General features: G+C 44.4%; 1 protein-coding gene across 9 annotated transcripts in view; it reads left to right on the top strand.

The window, feature by feature from the left end:
* Positions 1 to 19,238, top strand: part of RALGAPA2 (Ral GTPase activating protein catalytic subunit alpha 2) — a 143,052-nt gene extending 123,814 nt beyond the window's left edge. For 7 of the 9 annotated variants that reach the window (XM_082757051.1, XM_082757052.1, XM_082757053.1 and 4 more), the window contains 3 exons: positions 3,490 to 3,611; positions 12,398 to 12,437; positions 15,273 to 19,238. In XM_082757051.1, coding sequence (XP_082613177.1) covers positions 3,490 to 3,611; positions 12,398 to 12,402 — 127 coding nt within the window. In that variant the 3' untranslated portion in view covers positions 12,403 to 12,437; positions 15,273 to 19,238. The remainder of the gene's footprint in view (positions 1 to 3,489; positions 3,612 to 12,397; positions 12,438 to 15,272) is intronic. The other 2 variants (XM_082757059.1, XM_082757058.1) reach the window with 1 other exon arrangement.
* The last annotated feature ends 1,668 nt before the right edge of the window (positions 19,239 to 20,906 follow it).

The following is a 20,906-nucleotide window of genomic DNA, read 5'->3' on the forward strand; positions in this document are numbered from 1 at the left end:
GCTGTTAAAATAATTTCAAAAGTGATAAAAGAATTATAAAACCTCATAGCATTGAGGTACTGAGATTTGCTGTATTCTGTTTGCAGCTAAATTCCTGCTGTCATGCATTCATATATATATAGTCATGGTCGATAAATTCATGCCTTCTCATGGCTCTCTGCATTCAGCGTGTGAATCAGATAAAAATGTTTGTTCCTATTGAAAGCATTTTGCTCTAGAGTGTTGTCGTAGTAGAAGCAAAATGTAAAATAATACAGTCGCGTAAGAGGTGGGTCAAATTGCCGTACATATTAAAAGAGGCTGCTTTTGATCATCTCCTTTGAATGTCTGGTATAACTCCATTTATCGGGAGATCTCAGGGGATGTCCAAAACCTTCAGATAAATGGGGGCTTAGTTAATCAGGGAAGCCAGCTGTCCAGCTCCTTTGGCAGGGTAGGGTTCAAGATCATAACCCATCCTCTGCAGCCAGGCCATCCCCAGAAATGATTTGCATGCTTCACTTCAGCAATTTAGCCTTGAGGCTTCTGCAGCAACACCAGCCGGGCACTTTGGGCTTTCTCCTGGCCCTGCTCAACCTGCAGCATAGCAATGAGCAGCAGAAGCTGAGCTGCTGATGCATGCAAGGCATAGATTATATGGCCCTGTGCAAATACTGGCTTCACCTAAATAATGCAGGTAGGCTTCGCACTCAGGGGCAGGTTCATGTCACATGCTCATTGCAGAGATGTGACACAAATTTCATGTTAAAAAGTTTTTACATAACTTAATGTTCTAATAAGTTTAAAAGAGTAAAATCTGATCCCTGGTCCTTCAGGGTGAGGGCACAGCAAATGTACAACAACTGCAGCCCTGACAAGCCTGGGTGTTGTACTGTGATTACCGGGGTGGGAGCACTCTTGGGTGGTGATGGGCAGGGAGCTTTTGGGGCTGCAATTCAGAGACCATTGCAGATTGCTATGGTAAAAGTGGCTTTGAAATGCTGATCCCCAAGCCTTCTGCACACCTCACCTCATATTGCTGTTCTTTGGGTGTTTTGTGTTCTCTTGGACCCTCCAAAATACATCATTGGGACTCCAGGGTATCTGACTGTTGACTAACGATGCCCACAACAGATTTTGACAGCCCTTGCTGAGTTTGCACAGCTTTGGGTGCTGACATAGCCCTCGTGCCTGGTGATCTTGTTCAGGTGCTTCTCCCTTGGCTGCCCAGCTGGTTGGCCGAGTGGATTTTGGCCATTTTTTTGTGTACTTTGGGCTATCTTCCATCTCGTAAGGACAGGCTGTAAGAGCTGTGCAGCTAACCTTCTCGAAACCTTGGAGCTCTGTTTCTCTGAGCAGCCTTCAACAAAACGGGTACAAACTTCTGCCGTGCTGGCGGTTGTTGTGCACGTTGTCCGCTGGGGTGTTGGATGTGCCAGGCCTTCTATTAAGCAGCAGGATGCAATTAGGCGTGGCAAGGAGAGCCTTTCTGGCCTCCCCGCCTCGCCTCGCATGGGCTTGCCAGCAGACCGCAGGGCGTGCAGCGCAGGGCGCACGGATGGCGGGGCGACAGGCTCAGGTGGCCAGCAGCCGCTGGTTTGGCTGAGCCCTTTCAGCGATTTGTCACGCCTCGCTCCCTCCCTGCTGCGCCCGCACGTGCCAGCTCTGCGGCGGAGGGGCTGCTGGCCAGACGGCTGTGCCGCCCGTGCGCCCCGCTGACAGCCCAAGCGCGCGCCGCACAGCCCTGGCAACAGCCAAGCACGCCACAGAATAAGCATCTTCGTAATGAGAAGTGAATGGCATCCGTCAGTCCCTTTAGAATAGGGCCCAGGCGTGTGCCTCCTCTCCTAGGAAGTTTGGCAGCCTATTCATTAACAAGAGTCATCAGGAGTTCAGCCCATAATAGGGAGGCAGCCCCAAACGCAGGCAGGCTAATGCTTGCGCTATCAGGAATGCGTTCTCCTGGGCTTAGAGGAGAAAAGGGAGCACCGCTAAGCAAATAACGCTGTCAGCAGGTGCACGCTCTGAAACGGCATCTATTGATTTTCTTTCTTCAGGCTTCCACGGGAAGTTTGTAAGAAGATTTATCACATATCTGCCGTCTTCTGCTAGCATTAAAGCCCAAACTACCGTTTTTTGTTTTTTTTTTTTGTCTTATCCACAGTGACTCTAGGAACTTGCATACAGCTAAGACGCGCTTTGCTTTCTCCCATTGAGGCAAAACACTAGAGCCACCGTGTCCCTTTTTTAAGTGCTCTGATTTTTTTTTAATGCTGTTTAAAAGTGTTTTTGTTAACGTGATGAAAGTCACAAATGGCACTTCAATATTCATTAGTAATGCTTTTCAATTTTAAATACCCTCACCTGCATTATGTTGTCACTGGTGTTCCTCTGTCTGCTCCTAATTTCTAAATTTAAATTGGCCTTTTCTCCCCCATAACAGCCTCTTAGAGTTAGAATACATTTCTGCACAACAGAAGCACAATGAGGATCTGAAAACTTTTGTTTAAAACAAGGAAATGGAAAATGAGATGTCATACTGGCTCCTGCAAGCGTTAATTCATAAAGTCATACGTGAGGTTCTTCAGCCCATTGTAGATTTGTTTCAGGCGTTATCCTGTTATTGGAAGTGTATGATTCACCTTCTGAGAAAACAGAAGCTGCACACAAAAGAAAAAGATTTGCTTTCTCCACTCTGAAAAGCTGCCGCAAGCAGGGGTCCTATTAAGACAGCTGGAAAGTTCCTTCAGCTTGTTACGCTTGTAAGTTTTATTGGTGACTGGTTTTTGATTACACATTTGAATGCTGTGTGTTCCAGGTTGCCGAGTTTTAATTAAAAGGCAATAGTCTTGATTTTAGATTGCTTTATTGTCTGCGTTATGCAGACAATAATGCATGCAAGTTTTTTTTTCCCATGTGCATCATTCATTTAGGATACATAATGCTACACCTTCCAGCATCTGCCTTCAACATAAACTTCACACTTTTAGGATTTGCTTTTATTACTGTTAATTTGTTTTAAGAAGTATAATGATCAAATAAATGTGTTTGTTTGTTTGTTTTCTCTTCTATTCTGCAGCTTTTCCCCCAAGTCTAATCATTTTTCTAGTCTGACAGGGTTATTTTAACAGGAAGACGGTGTGCCAGGAGCTTTCCATAATGCTAATTTCTGTTAAAATTGGGTTGTGGTTTCGAAAAGCCTGCACTCTGGAGCTTGTTTGTTTTTTTTTTAGGTTTACCCCCTGTAACTAGCAATCTGTTGGACCTACTGAGTCACAACTTTTCACGAATGAAGCTAAAAGGTGTCATCCATCATTTCAAGCAACTGCATGCTCACTCCTGGCTGCCCCTGTTCAGAACTGTTAAGCAGAATTGTGTAGTTTGGGTCCTCTCTTTTCCACACCAGCATACAGCTTTGTTAGTGTTTCTGTGGCCTTGAACTGCTGGTGTTGCACGTCATGTAAGAGCATTTAACTCTGTGCACACATTTCCTTAACTTGGCTGTTGCAGCTACGAGGAAAGAGCTCTGTACCTTGAAGCAATAATCCAGAACCATAAAGAAGTAATGACGTTTGAGGATTTTGCTGCTCAGGTCTTTTCTCCCTCTCCCAGCTACTCTCTCAGTGGAACTGGTGAGTCTCTGCATGTTATTCTTCTCTTTAGCTCTAAGACGCACTTGAGCAGCAGATGTACACCTGTTTTTTGTAGATAAATGCTTGCAAATTTAAGAAAACCATTCTTCCCCTGAATCAACTAATGAATATCAAAAGGAATGATGACATTCATTTTAATTTGTTTTGCATCAAAGCTATTCACTCTGTTCCTTTCTTCAGCTATCCTGTTAACCCCTGAATCTAGCAAGGTTAATGAACTTTCTCTCAGTAATGTGCTCCGGTTCATTCAGGAGTGTGGGTTTCTTGCTGAGCTGTGAATATGCTGTTCAAAAGCTTTGCCTGAATCGGTGCTTACTTATCGAAAAATAGTTCCTCACAGTAGAAGCCGTTGCTACTAATGCTAAATGGGGATTATGCTGCTGAGATACCAGGGTCAGGGATTAATGCAAAAGAAATGTAAGAATGGTGTTCCACTGGAAAATCATAGCCACATGCAGTACGCTAGCATTTCCTTTACATATATATGAGCAAATTGTAGGCTTTCTTCCAACACCTGGTCTGGAATCTGTGTTGGTTTTTTTTGTTTGTTTTGTTTTGTTTTGTTTTGTTTTTGTTTTTGTTTTTCTTTTTTTGTTTTTTTTTTTTTTTTGTTTTTTTTTGTTTTTAAATTTTCTTTTTAATATATGTATGAATAAATGTGTGTGTGTGTTTATGTGTATACACACTTCAGACTTTTATGATGATGATAATTCATCATCTCTACCGAAAGACAAAAATTTAATGCAGAACTCTGTGAATTTATTCCTCATATGTCCTATTGAGGTTTTAAGTTAGCATGCGTGAGTAAGATATGAACTGCTACTTTGCTGTTTAAATTAAGTTTAAATGCGTGTCTCCTCAAAGGGAGCACTGGCTCTGAAATGCAGATTTCCAGTTTTTCCATCCTCAGAAAGTATACAGTTACTACATGCTGGATTCTTTAACAAAGATTCCCTAATCCCCTTTTTACACTCACTGGGTGAAACTGGCACTTTCTAATTATTTCCTGCTACACTTTCAGATAGTTTAACAAATTTTTTCAAACCTTTATAAATGTTGCAGGACATCTGCTCTATTTTTCTTCAGCCTGACTTGTTATAATATATCTTCCATCTAAACTGAAAAATTGAAGGAAGAAATTAAATTTACTAAAATAAATCACTTACAAATAAAATCAGCCGTGCATCATTGTTTAACATTACTGGCTCCAATCCTTGTGCTTTCAGAGCTTTGTTAGGAGATAAGAGGTGTATGCATGTACTTGCATTGGTCGCCAGTAGCAGCAGGCAGAAGGCTTTGGAGATAAGCAAGCTGGCAGAAGTAAAGGGGAGCCAGTGCTATTTACATAATCGCGCCTCTGCTTCCTGGAGAGGCGTCAAGAAACACAGGGATGGCCTCTATTGATCTTTGTTGAACTGGAATACTAAACAACATTAGAAAAGCTTATAACTTAAAGCTTTGATTAATGTTTTCTACATTAAAAAGTAGAGCAGCTGTGAATTAAATTCTTTTATATTCTCTGCCAAAAGTCTGAGACAAAAAAAATAATTATCAATTTCAATAGAAATGTAGATTTTGTGCCCAGTGTTGTTAGCACTTTGGATCATTTATCTGTTGATGCATCAGTAAAAAAAAAAAAAAAAAATGTAGATATTGATATATTTTAAATGTTTTTCTCTATGCATAATTCCATTTGTTTGTTTTTCATGTTCCTCTTGCAGCACATAGGGATCCTACTCTAATCAAATTTAGTTCAACAAACAAGGACACATTCATTCAATAACACCGTAGTCATGCTTTCTGAATTCTGTGATCTATTTTCTATACAAAAATTATTTAAAATACATTTACATTTTTCAGAATGCTGTTAAATAATTAGTACTTGAATGTGATGTTATGATTTCATGATTTTATTTTCTAAAGACCTGCCACTGTCAGGTCCTGATTTTCAGGCTTCCAAACATCACAATTTTACTTCGTGCTCTTGGAGAAGCTGGGGTCTGGCTGTGACTTCTAGGGTCAGAGTCGCCACCTTGCCCCCAGTCTGTCAGTTACAATTCCTTTCTGATCAGCAATGTGCAGAGATAAAGGGCTGATATGGGCTGGGGCAGCGGCAGCCACGTCCCTCCTGCCCTCTCCTGCTAGCACCAGGAGCATGGAGGTGGCACAGCAGTGCTGCCGGTGCTGGACCCAGCCCAGCTGCTCTCTGGAGGCAACGTGCCATTGGGGGCACCCCCAGCATCTCACTCCTGAGGGCTTTGGAAGTTGTTGTGGGGCAGGAATGAGGCAAGAAGAGTTTCGTCAGCACATGAAAATAAGGTTTTCTGGATGGGATGAGCTCTGCTGCTGGTAGAGATGTGAATCCATGCCTCGGGGAGTGCTCTTTGTTTGAAGAAGTCTCCCCACGTTACCTACTCACTTACTTGTATGTTCAGTTGAGTATTGCTCGACAGCGCTGCTGGCATTGACACGCCGATGGTGTTTTACATCGGTGAGTGCTGACAAAGGTACTGGCAGCATCCAGAAGCAGGGCAGCCTGCTGACGGCAGCCTTCAGCCTAGCTCTGGCACTCACAGCCCAGGGAGTGCCTGCAAGTGCTGCCCCGGCAATGCCCCAGTCAGCAAGTCCTTGCGGTTTGTTCTCCGTTGGGAACGAACACACAAGGCTGACACTTCTGTCTAGCAGAGGATAAGGCATACTTTGATCTTTCCTCAAATTGTAGAATCAGTCCTTTGAAACAGAGACCCAACCCAGGTGAAGTCTGAATAGATTTGCAGCCATCTCTCTGCCCCTGTTACGGATTAGACAGGGCACAGAGTGCTTGGGGCCACCGACGCAGCGCAGGTGGTGCAGCCAGGAGGGTGTGAGCTGGATAGGCTGGGTAGCTGCCCTGGGGAATCACGGCAAGGTCTTCGTGCGAGAGGGGAACCGCTATTCAGAAAGGGGAAAAACGAGCCACAGAGATGTAAATGTGTGGGACTGACACCGGGCTGTGTTCTCTCCTTTCTCAAGCAGGAAGCCAGCTGAAACCACCAACCCTGCCTGGCTTCTAAAGTTTTCAGGTCAATTTCAGGTTATTTCTATTCTGATTTTATTCTTAGTGCCACCTAATTTTAATCCTGTCATCATTGCATATACATGTGCACAATAAAACGGCTCAGTGAGTAACTACATATTTATTAAAATTAAGACTGTTTTAAGCAGTTAATACAGTACAAGAGGCAAATCAGAAGCATTAAATGAATTCAATATGTAGCCATTAATGACACACATTATTGGTGTGTTACTAACCATGATCTATTTATTTGAATTAGCTGTTTTTATGTTTTCTGATACTGCCTCTGGGGATGCTTCCCCTAGATTCAAACAGGCTTCTTAAAATCTGCCCTGGCTTAGTTTCTCATATCATAAATAGTTCTGCAGGTGTTTGTTTTATGCACAAACACAGTCCAATTGACCTCACTTGCTGTTTTCAGAAGTAGAGCCTTAAACTCCGTATACGTATCATAGATACCCCTGTATATCTCAAACACTGAAAATGCAGGCTGGTGGGAAGAATAGACGTCCCCGAACTCATTTAGGGGATGTGCAGATTAGGAACAAAAGATGAGAATACAGTCCTTTGTTGTTAAACTGGTGCATTACATGCTGTATTTTAATTAGGCTGGGTATGAGAGTCAGCCCAGGAAATCCTCAGTAATCCAACACTATTGAATTATTCGTATCCTTTCCCTCTGCAGACTTCTCTCCTTCTAAAGGATGGGTTTTTAAGCTGCTATCTTATTCTGTTCTTGCTCCCTCCGCCAAAAAAAAAAGAAAACAGTTATCCAACAAAATATTTGTATATGCTTAAAAAAACAACAACAACAACAAAACAAAACAAAGAAAAAAAAACATAAAAACTAAACAGGTGCAAACAGATACAGAAGCGTTCCAACTTTAATTGCCTCTGGTGTCTAAAAATCATTATTTTTTCATTCAAGCTAAGCAGCCAGAACTGTATTGACTCTTCGAAAACAGAACTAGTTGGATATTCTAGAAGGGAAAAGAAATGGCTGTTTGGCCAGAGAAGTACTTAGATTCTACACTTTTATACTTGCAGGGGTAGCTTTCTACTTTCAAGAGAACCTACAAACCTGCTTTTCAGCGCTGCAGGCTTGTTGTTAGTACTTCAAAGGGTTAATTGAAATGGGCACACTTGACTGCTGAGAGGACTGATCTAATCACTGCCATATCCAAGTGCATCTGTTCACCATGAGGTCATTCTTGTGCATGCTAATGATTTGGAAAATAAAGCATAATGCTTGACGTTATCAGAAGGGATATAGTTTAAATCTTTACTTTTTTAGTTGCTAATCGCTACTGCAGAATGAAACAGCAGGCAGAAGAATCTCGGATTATTGCTTTCCATTTTCATTTTTTAAAGCATCATTTTCACTGGAGTGTCAGGAAAACTGTGCTGGAAAACACTGACATGTGGTATCTGTTGATAAATGGATTCTTTAATTAATATTATAGCATTGCCCAGGAGGAACACTTGAGTTCAGGAACTATAGACGTTTTCAGCATTCCCTGGTTTTAAAGCCTTGGGAACCCTGTGTGCTTATTTACATAAAACTGAGATTTTGCAGCCTTTTTGTTGAAAAGATGACACATGCTTCTCTTTTGTCTCTGGACTTTTATACGCATAAATTTCTTGTAGAAAACATGTAAGCGTACAACAAACAAGATTTGGATTATTTTAAAATGCTTTTTACTAAGTGCTGAGCTTTATGTTTTTCACTTTAAAGCAAAAAGAACATTTCCAATGGCTGCGTCGTTTTAAAATATATTTTTGGCAGAAGCAAAACAGAACCTGGAAGTTACTGTTGTCTTGAACATATTTGCGCTATTTGTAAATATAATTCAGCAGTGACTCTTTTTGGTTTGGTTTGGTTTTGCTGTTCTTTTTTCATTCCTTGTCTGTGAGAATCCCTGTCTACTTGAAAATCTGTAGGATGTTTGGGCAGTTTTATGTACTAGGCAGAATAAAAGTCTCTCTGGGTTTTGTGTAATATTCGTATTTTTGGGAAGCTGGATGGAGCTGAATATTAGAAAATGCCCATCTGAAAATGAACGGCTGTGTCACGGTACTACTTACAGCAAGTGCAGCACATGACAAGTGTTGAGTTTTAACAACACAAGCATGGTGCCTGAAATTGAAAAATGAGTTCCTAGTAAGTGAGAGGTGCAGCATTCCCTAATGCCCTGGCAGAGCAGAGCCCCCCCCCAGCCAGTTTTCCAGGGAAAGGAGGCGGTGCTGAAACCATCTGGCAGCGGTTGCGGACAGGTCCATGGATGTGCTGCAGTGGGAGCGGCAGACTCCTCATGTCCCAGTGCGGTGCTGCCCATCCTGCGTGGAAGGACGCACACCATGCTGTGCCGTGCCAAGCTCGCTGTGAGGGCTGTGGGGAGCTGGCTGCACTCTGCGTGGGAGGCTGCCAGAGAGAAATTTGCAGTCGTAGAAGCGAATCGAATCGTTGCAGTGGTAGAAGTTGTCCAGGCAGTAAACAAAGGGGGGAAGGCTTGGGGAGGTGGAGCGAGGGGTGGGAAGCTATACCAAATGGGAAGGGACTGCAGGTATTAAATATTTCTCTCTTTCCCTGTGAAGATCATGCAGGAGGAGGTGCAAGATGCAAGGCGCTTCTCCACCCCGTTTCCCTGGGTGGCCCACACTCGGCCAACTGGAGCATCTCTCACACTGGCTCAGCTCTGGCCCTGCCACCTCTCGTGTGGATCTCAGGGCTGCGTGGTCACTGACCCCACTGGTCTGTGCACGGCACAGCCAAGCCAAGCCACATGCTGGTTTGGAGCAGCTCTCAGGACCTGTGGTGCCATGTGTGCGTGATTCCAGAACTTGTTCCATCCCCACTGCTGGTGGCAGAGCTCTCGGTGCGGAAGGGGAGGTGTCCCATCACAGTGTTCCTCCCATGGTAGCTCTCTGCTCATCCAGCAGTTCTTGGAGGCCCTGCCTGTTTCTCTGCATCGCAAACAGGCAGAACCCAGTGGGATGCTGAAATTTTACCTCCCATCATTTCCAGTCGCAGAGTTTTTGTTTTGTGATCGTAAGTGCACTGTTCCCTGCTTGGCCGCTCGCAAGTGTATTTGTACACACACTAACGAACCATGTCATGAACCTCACCAGCCCTCAGACACCAAAGTGTTTTTCTCCCTGCTTGGTAAATTTTTCTCTTGGCCATGGTCACTGCTTGGTAGCAGAGAATGAAAAGGTGCCAAATAAAATTTTCAATTGAATCAAGCATAATTACCTGGTTTAATGAAGGAGGAAAGTCATGAGGCTCTGCAGAAACCCCAAATTTACCCTTTCTCCCCAGAGATGCCTTTCAGCAAGACGCACAAAATAAATCTCATGTTTTCCACTCCCTCCTTCCCTCTCACTTAGTGACACCCGCATGAGGTATCCAAACAATGTGACACAGCAACTCTGTCCACCTTCTGCCTCTTCTCATGGCAAAGCTGAGAAACCCTGGCGCTTTCTGTGGTAACAGATGGGTGCTATGAACAGTCAGAATTTTGCCGAATGATGAGGCAGCGAGCAAGTGGAAGTACAGCCCTTCCCACACAGAAGCACTAGCTACAGTTTCAGAGACAACACTAGAAATCAGAAACGCTGATTTTCCTCTGTGGGATTCGGTCAGTCAGTGAAAATCTTTTGCAGGCTGTGGCATCCCCCTTAATTAATCTGCTCCAGCCCGGAGCACTCTGAGGGGCTCAAGCACCCCACTAGCAGCCAGATGGGAGGAACGCAAAGGAAGCTCCCATGCCCTTGGCATGCCATGCCACTCTCCAGGGCTGGTCAGACCCCTCGTGTTTGTAAAGAGCTGGATTTTGTGTGTGTCGGCAGCACGGTATTTTACATATTTTCATGAAATGCTCTTGTCTAGTTAGTGAAATTCCTGGCTTCCCCATGAGGGTCAGAAATGCTCTGTTACCCAACAGGACAGTCATGCTAGGTACCATGAAGCAAATCCTAAGGTGGCATCAGCTCTGTGCCCTCTGTAGCTCCTCTGACCTGAGTACGCTGAGGCAAATGTGCGTGGTGCTGACTGGGCTGGCTTGTGGGCATATGAACCATGCAGGATGGCAGGGGAGGCATGGGACTGCTGCCACGGCCTGCAGTGCAGTGGATGGCATGAGTCCAGCCCCTTGAAAACTCCAGATGAAACTAGCAGGGGGAGGTCAGGGTGGCCCCATCCAGAATACCTGCCTTTTCTTCCACGGAAGGGCCAAATGCAGGTGTCAAGCAGCTGCCACTGGTGGCAGAACAATGGCATAGTTCATCAGATGGTGCTACACAAGACACCTGAGCAAAGGAGCACACGGTATAGATGCAGAGCCAAAGATTCGATGTCTTACATCCATAATGCATAGTTTGCTGCTGTACCTGCATTTCATGTCATTGGCATACAAACATGTTTGGTTTTGAATGAATGCAGCCACAGTTCCTTTACCTATTGATAATGGCTTCAGAACACACTCACATGGTATTTTCAGCTGTGTCCTTGTCAGTGGAAAGCAGAGCAGGTCAAAATGCTAAGCGGATTTCCCATGTGATTCTCTCTGCAATTTTCTTGCCTCCACACTTACTGGGGAAGAAACAAAGGTTTCCACAGTGGTGTCATGGCCGGTAGGCTCACTGTGGGGATAAGTCGTGACCTATGTGGAAACCTCATGGATCTACCTCAAGTGCAAAGCTTTGAGATCCTCAGTGATCACACATGCTGTTAGGGTCCATTCTCATGCACATGGGTTCGCCCCAAGTGGCCACCCTGGTCTTCCCGTGCACCAGCCACGCTGACCAGGTACGAAGCGAGCCAGGCCTGCTGTGCCCACCGTCACAGGCTGGAGCTCCCAATGTGTACCCCACCTGTGATGGGGGAAAATTGCTTAAAAGAGTTTTTTTGCTGTTTTGTTTTGTTTTGTTTTGTTTTGTTTTTTCCTGGGGAAATGTACCCTGGTGTTGTGTGAGAAGCCTGGTTTGTTCTATTCAGTAGATTAAAGCAAATCAGATCTCTGCAGCTCTCCAAAAGATAATTGTTCATTTAAAGCGTGCTTTTGTCTGTATTACTAACTGAATTTTTAATCCCTTTCTGCAAGGGACTTACTCTAAGATCTTAAGGTTGCATCACCGTAAAGTATTCATACCTGCAAGAGCTGCGGAGGTGCCTGATCCTGTTGGTGTGCAGGCATACCCTGCACGTGCTGTGTTTTTATGCACAAACATTACTTTCCACCTGCGTGAAGTTTATGTGACACAGTGACGTGTATGTTGTTCACTCTGATTTTTTAACCTGGCTACAGTGTAATAGCAGTCTAGGTCTCCAAGAAGTCTTTAATTTTACCCAGATTGAACCTGTATGACCACTAACAATGTTGGAAATGTAGGAGTAAGAGGATGCTGGATGCCCATGGCACCATGTCTGCAAGTTTGGCAGAAGTTGAAGATGACAATTATTCATTCTAATTCTTGCCAACATTTCCTTCCTCTGCTTTTCCAATCAATGCACCAGCAGAAGCCAGAAGAACGCCAGCAGTCGCCACTTTCTCCCCAGGTCCCTGGTGCTGAGGCGGCCCTTTCACTCAGCCCGCTGCCCACCGTGCTTAACTTGCTGCTGAGCACCCATGGGCAACTGGCCTGGGTTTCGCGCGAGCGCAATGTGTGTGCTGTTCCTGTATTTACACCATTTTGTGTTCTCTCCCTTTAGATTAGAATATGTAATGGTCTCGTTACGGTAATTGCCGCAGGTAAGAGCGATGCTTCCCACAGGCCACACTGCTGGCGTCGTGCTCTATCACTAACCATGCTCCTTCTCTTCCTCCTCCTCCTCTTCTTACTCTTCCTGTGCTGGCGGCTTGGCCTTAGGCTGTCTCTGCCTCTCCCTAACGCCGTCCCACCACCCCTGCCCTCCTGCTGCCCACAGGGAAAGGCTGATGTGCTCCCCATGGGCAAATTCCCCCTGTGGCGAATTCTACCTGTTTGGTTGAATTTTGAAGGGCCCGAGCACTCCAGGGGCCCACTTGTGAGTTGAAAATGAATACTTTTTATTCAATACACCATTCCAGAGCTGCTGCTTGATTTTTACAACTTCCACTTGCACGCTGTCTGTGCACCCTCTGAAACAAATGCAGGACCACAGCAGCAGCGACAAAACGAGCGAGCCCCTCAGCAGCCCGTGCACAGCCCCGTGCCCTCTCCCCGGCCAAGCGAGTGAACAAAGTTGCAGGCTTCCCCCACAAGGAGGCCATGTAATTAGAGTCCGTGTCAGACAGCTTGCAAGTGGAATTATAATATTTGTATGAAAGCCTTTATCTTTTGTGGTTATTACTCGCTCACTCTGCAGCTGCCGTCTCCCTATCAATCATGGTGGTTCAGGGGCTGCTCCAAGGTTGACTGCTAAGCTCAGGACTCACTAGGAGAAAGTTGTGACTGAAGGAATGTGTGGGCTGGGGGCCGGAGGGTTCTGGGATGGGGGGACCGGGCTGCGCCTCGTCCCACGCCCTGCCCGCCACTGCCCAGCCTTTCATATGCGCAGGCGAGTCATTGTTGGGAGCCTGCATGAATATTGCTTGAGCTTGTCCATTTGGTGAAAACTGTATTATTTTGACCATCTGCCATGCCGCTCAACTGCAGGAATGTAAAGTACGGCACCTCCCTCACACCCCCTTTCTCCCCCACGCTTTTCTCCCTGCGAAGAACACCGCAGGTTTTCTTTTTAATCCCAAACTGACAGCTCCACATTTTTCACAGAAAATGCCTTTGCACATTTTCATGTTTTTCACCCTTTTTTAATGTGCTATTTTCCCTTCAGTCAGTTGTCTTGAAGTATAAATGTGGTAAGTAAAGATTGCATCCGAAATGTGAGCACCAGGTTGTAAACTGGCTACAGGACTTCAGAGAAGCAGGACAGGCTTTAGATTTAGCTGCAGCCACACCTCAGCTTTACAGCGTTTATCATGTTGATTCACCAACGTATCCAGAGTTAGCTACAGCACAGGGCTCAGGTCTTAATCCTTCAAGTGAGGAAACAAAATGAGGGGCTGCCTGTGCCCAACAAGCACTGCAGAGTTCCCAGTCAGTCACGAGGTTTGAGCGCTGTGTGGACGTACCAGGTGGCACTGCCAATGCTACCAGAAAACCCCGTCAGGAGCGCAGGCAGCTCCTTTGTTTGCAGGGCTTGCTGATAAAGTATGCTCTCCCTAAAGCTGCAGGTCTCTGAACCAATTAACCAGCACATTTGACTTGAGCATTTTGATGCCTTCAGCATGTAACCCAGGCACGGGCTGAGTTGCAGAGTACTTCTTGCATGCTTGAGTCACTCGGGTTAGTGAGCTGAAGGTGTGTTAGACATCCCTGCAGTCATCCATCATGTAGATTAAAGGCAAATAAAGGCACAGCCAGAAGATACAGACCCCTGTCAAACTGGAAGTAGGTTTGTGCTGCAAAATCCAGCCATTGGTCTGAGTTCAGAGGTGTTCATCTGGCTGCAGGGCCTCTGGTTTGGGCTCAGCCCCACTCTGTAACACAAACAGGGGCTGCAAACACCTGAGCACGGCGCTGTTCCTCTGCCACCAGAAAAAAACACACAGAGATGGAGAGAGAGTTGTAACATGATTTAAAAATACTGCAGCCCAAGGGAGCTGATGAAATGACATTCACGCCAAGAAATGCCTTGGGACGAGTCAAAGCCCCAGCAGCAAGAGCAGTGTGGTGTTGCAGCATGTATGCAAGTATTCCCCAGCGCACGGCAGGGGCTGCGCAGGGGACAGGCGAGAGCTGTGTGCACACACACTCAGTTTTATTCATTTATTTTTTAGTTCAATAGTCATATCCCCAGCTGCTTATTCAGACAACCCATCTAGCCCTGACCTGTAGTCATAATCACCTCTGGGGAGTAACTGAGGTGTAACTTCATGTTGTTGAACAACAAAGTGTAAATGCATGTAGCATGCACTGCTGGTGTCCAGTATTTCCCAGCTCACAAACACCATTCCTGAGTGCTGGTCATGAGAACAATGACACTGATGGGCATTTGGTGTCCTGTTTGAATTATGGAGCTAAGGAGAAAAACTTGGCATTCTTTATTTTTTATCAGCTACCAAGACACGTTCCAGGGAGCCTCATGAGCACGTTCTGGAAGCTTGCTCTCAGACCTCTGTCATAGACCACATACAGAAAAATCTCTTGGTGAAATGCAGCAAGAAATATCATTGTAATTGTACATGTGAAAGAAACATTTTCTGAGTTCCATTTTGCCTTTGTGGTTGTGGCTAGAGCTCTGTGTCAGGCTGCTGCAGGTGCTGTGCAGACCAGTGCGGGGGCCACTCACAGTCCCACACCAGCTCTGCCTGGAAGCTAGCACAGAAACCACTCATTTCTCCTGAAAACACAGGGTTAAGCCCCTCAGCTGCCTGGGCAGAGTCTCTGACATAAATGTTCAGATCAGCTGTCATACCCCTGAGTAACATGGAAGAGGAGGTGGAGAGGGGCTGCCCTTTGCAAAGCAGTTGTTCAGCTGCACAAGTTGCAGGCAGGTTGTCTCATTTCTTAGGCACCTTCTCTATGCCCGTTCTGTATTCCAGGCTGCCTCACCACAAGCACAAGCGCCGACCTTACTGTCACCATAGGAATAGAGCTAGTGGAGCCAACCTCGCCAACGCTGCCACGTGCCACCAGGAGCAAAGTCTCTGGGAAGCTTCGCCGCTCCACCAGCACACTGAGCAAGTCTTCCAGCTGAAGGGCTGTGGGAATGCACCCCCTTCAAGGAACCGTAAAGACCTCAACATGTATCGAGCCATGTATTTTGCCAACAGAACTTGAAATTTGGGATGAGCATGTGCTGAAGGGGATGGGCGAGGGGTTTGCTCTGTAAAACTATCATTGTATTCACGTAGCCATCCTCGATGACCAAACATCACCTGGGCTATCACCATGTGCTCTCTTGTCTGTTGTTGTTGCAAGGAGCATGGCGGTGCTGGAGAGCCCTCCCGGCAGCATGCGCCTCTCCTCCCTTGGCACCTGTGTGCAAGGCAGCTGTTGCAGCAAGAGGACACAAACCACTGCTGAAACCAGTTACCTAATGTAATTTCAGAGCATTGATTGTAGTCATTCCGTCCAACACATAATTGTGTATTAGGGAATTTTGTCAAAGTAGAAAAGAGTTTTCTAATGACTAGACGTTACAAATCTCCTCCTCCTCTGAAGTGTGGGTGAGTGATTGAGGTGCTTTTCAGTATCTATTCAACCTCTGCTCCAATTCTGTTTTCAGTAGTCATCCAATGCAGGTTTTGTGCATGTAGCTAAGAATTAGTAATAATCAGAGAAGCCATTGATCTGAAATGCAGGAGGGTGCTGCCAGTTTCATCAAATGGCAGCACCTGCACTGAAATCGCTCTGCTTAATCATGCTATCTTATTCAAGGTCATCCATCACTACCTATTGTGCAAAATCCTGAAGCTGAGGATGTTCCAGCCTGTGCTCGGTGCATTCAGCACCGCAGCAATCCAGGCTTCTCAGCTCCTCTTCAGCATGCTCAGTACATGCCGGCCTGTGGCAAATGGAAGGCTGGGGGTGGCAGCACCCTGTGCCAGGCATCAGCCGCTAGTCAGCAGCTACGGTGCCAGCTTGGTACAAACATTTCACATCTTTGCACGTGTTTTAGCCAAAAGACCTCTTTCTCAGCACTGGCTTTAGCTTCAGGATTGTTTAGTCCTTTCCAGTAATGTTTGTGGTGGCTGCATAATGTGAACTGCTCACTATGCGTGGAAAATAAAAATAGCCACATTTCTTTTTGAAGAGCAAATGCTGCACATCTGCTATGACTACTCACCAGGGCTTGAATAATTGTGAGACAGTATACTTCTGAGGTAACCACTTCACCTTTTCACATCAGGGCAATAATCTGCAAATTGAAACATCTCTACTTAGTTAGAATAAAATAAATCTGAAGGTTTTCAAGGACATGTAGTGTCCTGTTGGCACTTTGTGTAGTAAGCAAATCTTTTATTTTGAATAGGAAATGTATTTCATACTACATGTATCCTATGTTTCCAGGGGTGAAAACTTTTTATACCTTAGGAAAACATGTATTATAAAAACAGCAACCCAGAAGATGTACTGCATGAACGCAAACAGGCAGCATGAGGAAGACATCCAGACCAAAGGCAGGAATGGGCAGTTGCTGCACCAGCGAGACGCAACAGGGCACAGTAGCACGAGCCCCAGTGCCCCCGCAGGACACAGGACCTGATGGTGGCCGTGGTGGGGCAGGCACCGTGCAGCCCAGAGCCCCCAGCCACTCTTCATATGAGGATGATTGGGGCATGTGGCGGTAAAGCTCATCTGCATTACCTTTGGTTTTTGGGTGTTCTTAACATCAGTATCTCTGTCCAGTATGACAGATATACCGCTGGCCTTCCTGTTCCTCCTCAGGTCTGGTTCTTGTTGCTTTTTTGTTCAATTTTTGGTTATTATGCTACTCAGCATTTAAGTGAACATCTCTGAACTTAATGTGATTTGTCTGAAGTGAAGGGGACTGATTTTTAAGTGAAGCAAAATGCATGATTGGGCCACCATTTTTTGCACTTCCACTTATGTGTTAACTTGAGTGTCTGCCTGTTTTTGCGTCATCACCTCTCTGCAGTGCTTCCCTGTAAATGTGGAACACTGTGTCACAAATACAGTACCACCAAGCTCATGGGACATTTTGCTGTTAGCTTTGTGAAGCAGCTTACTGGCGGCACATCCCCACGGCGTGCCTTTGGCTGGGCACTCTCACCATCCAGGGTGGGAGCTGAGCCACACAGCGAGCGGGTGCGGGGCACAGTTGGCATTCCTGGGATCCAGGTGAGCGCAGGAATCCTGCAGGGAAGGAGCCCGCTGGCCAAGTGTTTGACTGACATTTTGATTTTCTGCCTCACATTTTGGTTTTGATTTCTACTGATTGTGTGGGGGTAAATTGGAAAATAAAACATATTTTAATTTATTTTTTTTCATGATGGAATACACGATGCTGTCTTGTTCTTAGTTAGCTAATAAATGGTCTGAAATAATTTCAAAAGCATTCTGAATAAAGTGAGACTTTTCTCTTTAGAGCAATACACATCTCTATTTCAGAGAAGAATTAAAACACCAGTGAAAAGTGTTTTCCTGATGTCAAAAAAAGAAAAAAAAAAAAAAGTAATATTAATTTGTGAAAACTCAACTGAAGTTGTGTACCATAAAGTAAATAACAAAGTTGTCCTGTTACACCTCAGAAACTTCACAGCCCTGAGCTCACAACAGCTTCTTCTTTAAAGAGCAGTGAGCAGCACTGTGACACTGGGGCTGCTGCCACTGGCAGTGGCCATTCCCAAGGGGCTGTTGTCCCCACACCATGCCCAGGGGCAGCACCTGAGCTCGGGAAGCACGAACTGCCCCGCATGGGTCACCATGTTGCATGCCTAATGGTTTTTCAGGTCTGATTCAAACCTGGTCAAGGATCTGGGGCTAAAGCCCAGTGCATGCGGTGTGCAACAAGGCCCTGTGGCTGCGTTGCTGCAGTGAGCACTTGTTGCAGGCTGCTCAGGAATGTGCTTCGCTCACCTGTGGACAGGGAGAGACCAACCCACCTGAAAGACATCCTGCTGAAACCCTCTGGCATCTTCTCATAAAGGTTTTGTACTTTTACCAAATAATTCATTTCTGGTGGACAGCAGGTAGCTTTTGTTTTATCCTGGGTTTTGAAATGCAAGGCAAAGGGGATCACAAGGCCACCTAGTAACACATTTAAGAGTGACTGCTGCGGTTCAGAACGTTTGATGCCAACCTGGCTGGTCTTTCCCCAGCAAAAGACTTTGCTGTTAAGCATAGGCAGCACTGCTGTCGGTAGTGTTTCCCCACCTCATGCTTTGGCACACTCATGATGGCACTTGGCCAGCAAGCGCACGTGCACTTCAGCAGTATTTCGGTAGCTGAGCATGCTCCCAGCACACATCATCACCAGCCTCCTCTGAAGGGGCTTTGCAGCATCTTGCTAATAACACTTACAGAGCATTACTAAACCCCAGAAGACATTATTTATATACCATTCATTGCAAGAAATGCATGATGACAAGGCTTCCCTTCCTAAGCTGTGTAATGCCCCATTGCTGGGAATTTGCATGGACATTAAAAACAATGTTTCTTATGGCAATTTTCTACTCTGCAGAGACATCACTTACAAAAATGAAGGGGGGGTTGTGTGCTCCGTCGTAATTATGTTGGGGGTGCTCAGGCATTAATACCCACTTAGGCCAGTGGGAATGATACAGGATTATTTGGCAGTGTGAAAGCAGCTTTGAAATGTCTGCTGCTCTTTCTGAAGGGACAACCAAGTTCTCTCTTGAATTGCTCTCTTCCACAATGGAGAATTAATCCAAACGACTCTGGTAAAGGCCTCACTTGCCCCATTTGTATCCCTAACTGCACCCGCTGGCCAGCATGCAGGAGCATGACATACATAATATATTATAAATTATATATATTATAAAATATGCACTGTAATGTAGTATAAATGTCCTATGTACAATAAATTTTATATTCTTTGTACATTATTAATATATATGTAACAATAAAATGTTAAATTTTATTATACAAATATTTATTATTTTTATCCAAATATATTATGGTTTGCAGAAAGCATATACAATATTTATATTGTATATTATATTACTTTATTTTTAGTATATTTATATTATGCATGTGTTCACACACATATATATACTAGATATGCATATATACATGTATATATTACATCTATACATACACACATTGCTGTATAGACTATAATATATTCTGTATATACTACATAAACTACAATATTTCATATTATATGTAGTATATTTCTTTAAAGCATAAGTACTTACTATAAGTTATACATGGTTATATAATCTCAGTAATGTATAAATAACACATCATAGATTATATTTAATTATCAAAATAATACTTGATACTATATATGTCATATAATGAAAGTATAACATACATCATAGAATATTTGATGCAATGTACAATATAATATGGACAATACATAGACTATAGATCATAGATTATGCATAATATATATAATGTACATACATTGTGCATGCATGTATATGCCCCGTATGCAATATGTGCATATACATATAAAACAGTGCATTCTATAATGAACACTCTATACACTAAACAGTATAGTCTTAGAAAGCTAATACATACAAAATTATATAAGAAAATATTTCATTATCTAAATAATAAAGTATAAATAATTATACATATATACTACATACAGTGCTTTATAATATGCTTTCTATAACAAGTTTTATATAACAGGCAACATATAATTTCTAATACATTATATATCTCATGTGCCATACTGCATAATATAACGTATACAAATATTGATAAATTTTATATATGAACATCTAATCTTCATTTAATTTACATATTTATAATTTATTATACAGAATAAATTCTATAGCTATCATCTAGTTAGTTTTATAATTTGTTTCATTTACATGTATTAAATTTTCTAGGTCCGAATCTAAGGAACCATTGGATGCAGATGCTTTTTTTTCCCTTCTTTTTTTTTTTTTTCTTTTACACTGCTATTGGAATAGATTTAATTCATATATATGAAAAACTATAAAATTAGCAAATGAAATGATGACCTGGGTCCTTATCCTGATAAATAAATAAAATCCACATCTCAGGATGAAATGCAGCATTTCCCCGCGCACCCCAGCAGCAGCTACATCAGCTGCCCGGGGCTTTGCCATCCTGTGCAGGGCTTGCTGTGAGCCAGTGCCTGGCACATGGGTGGCGTTTTAAAAAACTAAGTTTGTCTAAAGCCACTGTGGCCCAAAGGATGCTGATAAGGCACATGGCAAGTTGGAGCTGAGGTGACGAACAGGGAGGGCTCTGTGCTCCCTGAGCTTCAAGGCAATCAGGTCTTTTGTTGTTGCTGCCTATAATGGGTGAGTTACCCAGCCTAGGAGGCCGCCTGGCAGGAGCCACACCAAAGTCCCAGCAGCTGGGAGCCACTTTCTGGAAAGTTCCTGGGGTGTCCTGCACAGATGTGGCAGGGCCAGTGCAGTGCTGGGACTCAGTGGTGCTTCCCAGCAGCACGTTCATTAACACCTCACAACAGAAATGCAAAGAAAAGCCAGACAGTGCCCTGTCCTGGTGCCCCCACCTGCAACGTGGAAGGCCATACTAGCATG

This window comes from Aythya marila (genome assembly GCF_965140915.1).
Source record: "Aythya marila genome assembly, chromosome: 3".
Taxonomy (NCBI): Eukaryota; Metazoa; Chordata; class Aves; order Anseriformes; family Anatidae; genus Aythya; species Aythya marila.